General features: G+C 51.7%; 1 protein-coding gene across 1 annotated transcript in view; it reads right to left on the bottom strand.

Moving 5' to 3' along the window:
* The window catches only part of SETD2 (SET domain containing 2), a gene marked incomplete at both ends in the record, with an annotated part of 19,779 nt that overhangs the window by 9,861 nt on the left and 8,086 nt on the right, over positions 1-1,832 (bottom strand). Inside the window, 1 exon segment of the mRNA XM_010152651.1 lies at positions 1,064-1,187. Within this exon segment, the coding sequence (XP_010150953.1) occupies positions 1,064-1,187 (124 nt within the window).

Below are 1,832 nucleotides of genomic sequence, written 5' to 3'. Positions count from 1 at the left end.
TATTTGGTTTGCAGAACGGGTTTTATAACGACATTAAGCGCCCTCAATCAAGAGGTCCTTGGTTTTCATCGCAGGTGACCACAGAATTCATCAGTTGGGCACGGATCCTGGATTTTTAACAGCGGGTTGTGACCCTCTGACCCGTGGTACAACGACCATGAGGGCTGGGGAAGCCACACGCATCGTACTCTAACAGAAAGGTCACCTCCTGGACCACTGCCTCCTCCTTTTAATAACTGGAAACGCTCCCCTGTGCCCCCTTGTGATCACGGAACAATTCCACGGCAGCTAAAAAAAACCTGCTTAGTCTGGCAGGGGTGGGGGGAAAAAAGAGGAAAAAAGCCCTCCGAGTATTTGTAGCTCAATTACTGTGAAGCTACCCAGACCCAGAAACTCTTGGCAGCAGCGACAAGCAGAATAGGGTATTAAATTTCTATTTATTCACTTTTCTCTCAGCAAGGGAGGGCTCCCTGCTCAACATACGCAACGCCGCGCTCACAGCGCCGCGGCTCCCCGCACCGACAGGGGCTGCTAAGCAAAGATCAAAAATTAAGACTTTTGGTTATATGAAGATTTTTAATGACAGTAATGCTGCACGTGGGGACCCCACGGGCTGAAAACAGCCTGATTTAGTGCAGCTCTGTGAGCAAGGGGAGGGAGGAAACATGGTGTGTTGGTGTATTTTCCACACTGGTTTACCTGGGCACCCAAAAACACGGAGTTTGGCTTGAAGCATCTCCCAGAGCTGGGACACAGACCCACAGAGGTCTGCATGGAAGGGATGGGCCATACTCCATCCTTCCCCTTGGGAGGACCATTTCTCCCCTCCAAGGACACCGGGATGCAGTTAAGCTACCGCATTTCTGTTAAACCAGGCTGAAACTGAGCAATGGGTTAAAAAACACCAAAGGCCTGACAACACAAATCCAGCCCAAGTTTCCTGTCCTCGGAAAAACATTCCCAACAGATCCAGGATGTTGCCAAGTGGCTTCGCGGGGAGTCGGCACCGTACGTAACCAGGGCTAAACCCAGCCTCCCCCAAAGCCCAGCGCAGCAATCTCACCTCGTCATTCTTCAGGGCCATGAAATAATAGTGAATGTTCTTGTTGCGGGCGTATTCCTTCACGCGAGCCTTGAACTCTTTGTGATCCAGCACCTCCCCGCAGTACTCCAAGACAAAAGTGTTGCTGCAAAGCCCAAGAGGAAGAAAAGCATCACCGCACTTGGCTGCAAGCGAGAAACGCCAAGGACCAGAAAAGAGCTGGTGCCGAGATGGAGCACAACCTGCAGCCTGGTCATCCTGGTGGCGAGGCTACGATTATTATTATATTCATATATTACATAAATCCGACTGATTTATTTTTTACACTATCATGCAGGTGGGTGTATCACGGCGAAAAGCTCAGACACGAGACTAAAGCTCCCCTTCGAGCAGGGTTGGTTCTGTCAAAGAACAAGACTGTGTGGGCCACGCGAAGAAGAACACAGGGAGTATGAAAAGAAGAAGCTGGCAGGTGGTTTTCCAGGAAAACCTGTCTGCACCTCACTGGTCTGGTGGGTGAAGTGAGGGGTCACGCCTTTTTAACCATAGGGAAGGGGAATGTTAAAGCAGAGAGCAACTAGTTACCCCCACATACAGTATTATAGAATCATTTGGGTCGGAAAAGACCTTTAGGATCACCCAGTCCAGCCGTCACCCCAGCAGTGCCCAGCCCCCCACTACCCCGTGTCCCCAAGCGCCTCGTCCACACGGCTCTGAAACCCCTCCCGGGATGGGGACTCCACCACCTCCCTGGGCAGCCCCTTCCAACGCCTGACAGCCCTTTCCGGGG

Source organism: Eurypyga helias, unplaced genomic scaffold (assembly GCF_000690775.1).
Source record: "Eurypyga helias isolate BGI_N326 unplaced genomic scaffold, ASM69077v1 scaffold9455, whole genome shotgun sequence".
In the NCBI taxonomy this organism is placed as follows: domain Eukaryota; kingdom Metazoa; phylum Chordata; class Aves; order Eurypygiformes; family Eurypygidae; genus Eurypyga; species Eurypyga helias.
Note: the sequence above shows the minus strand (reverse complement) of the source record. Positions and strands in the feature narration are given on the sequence as shown.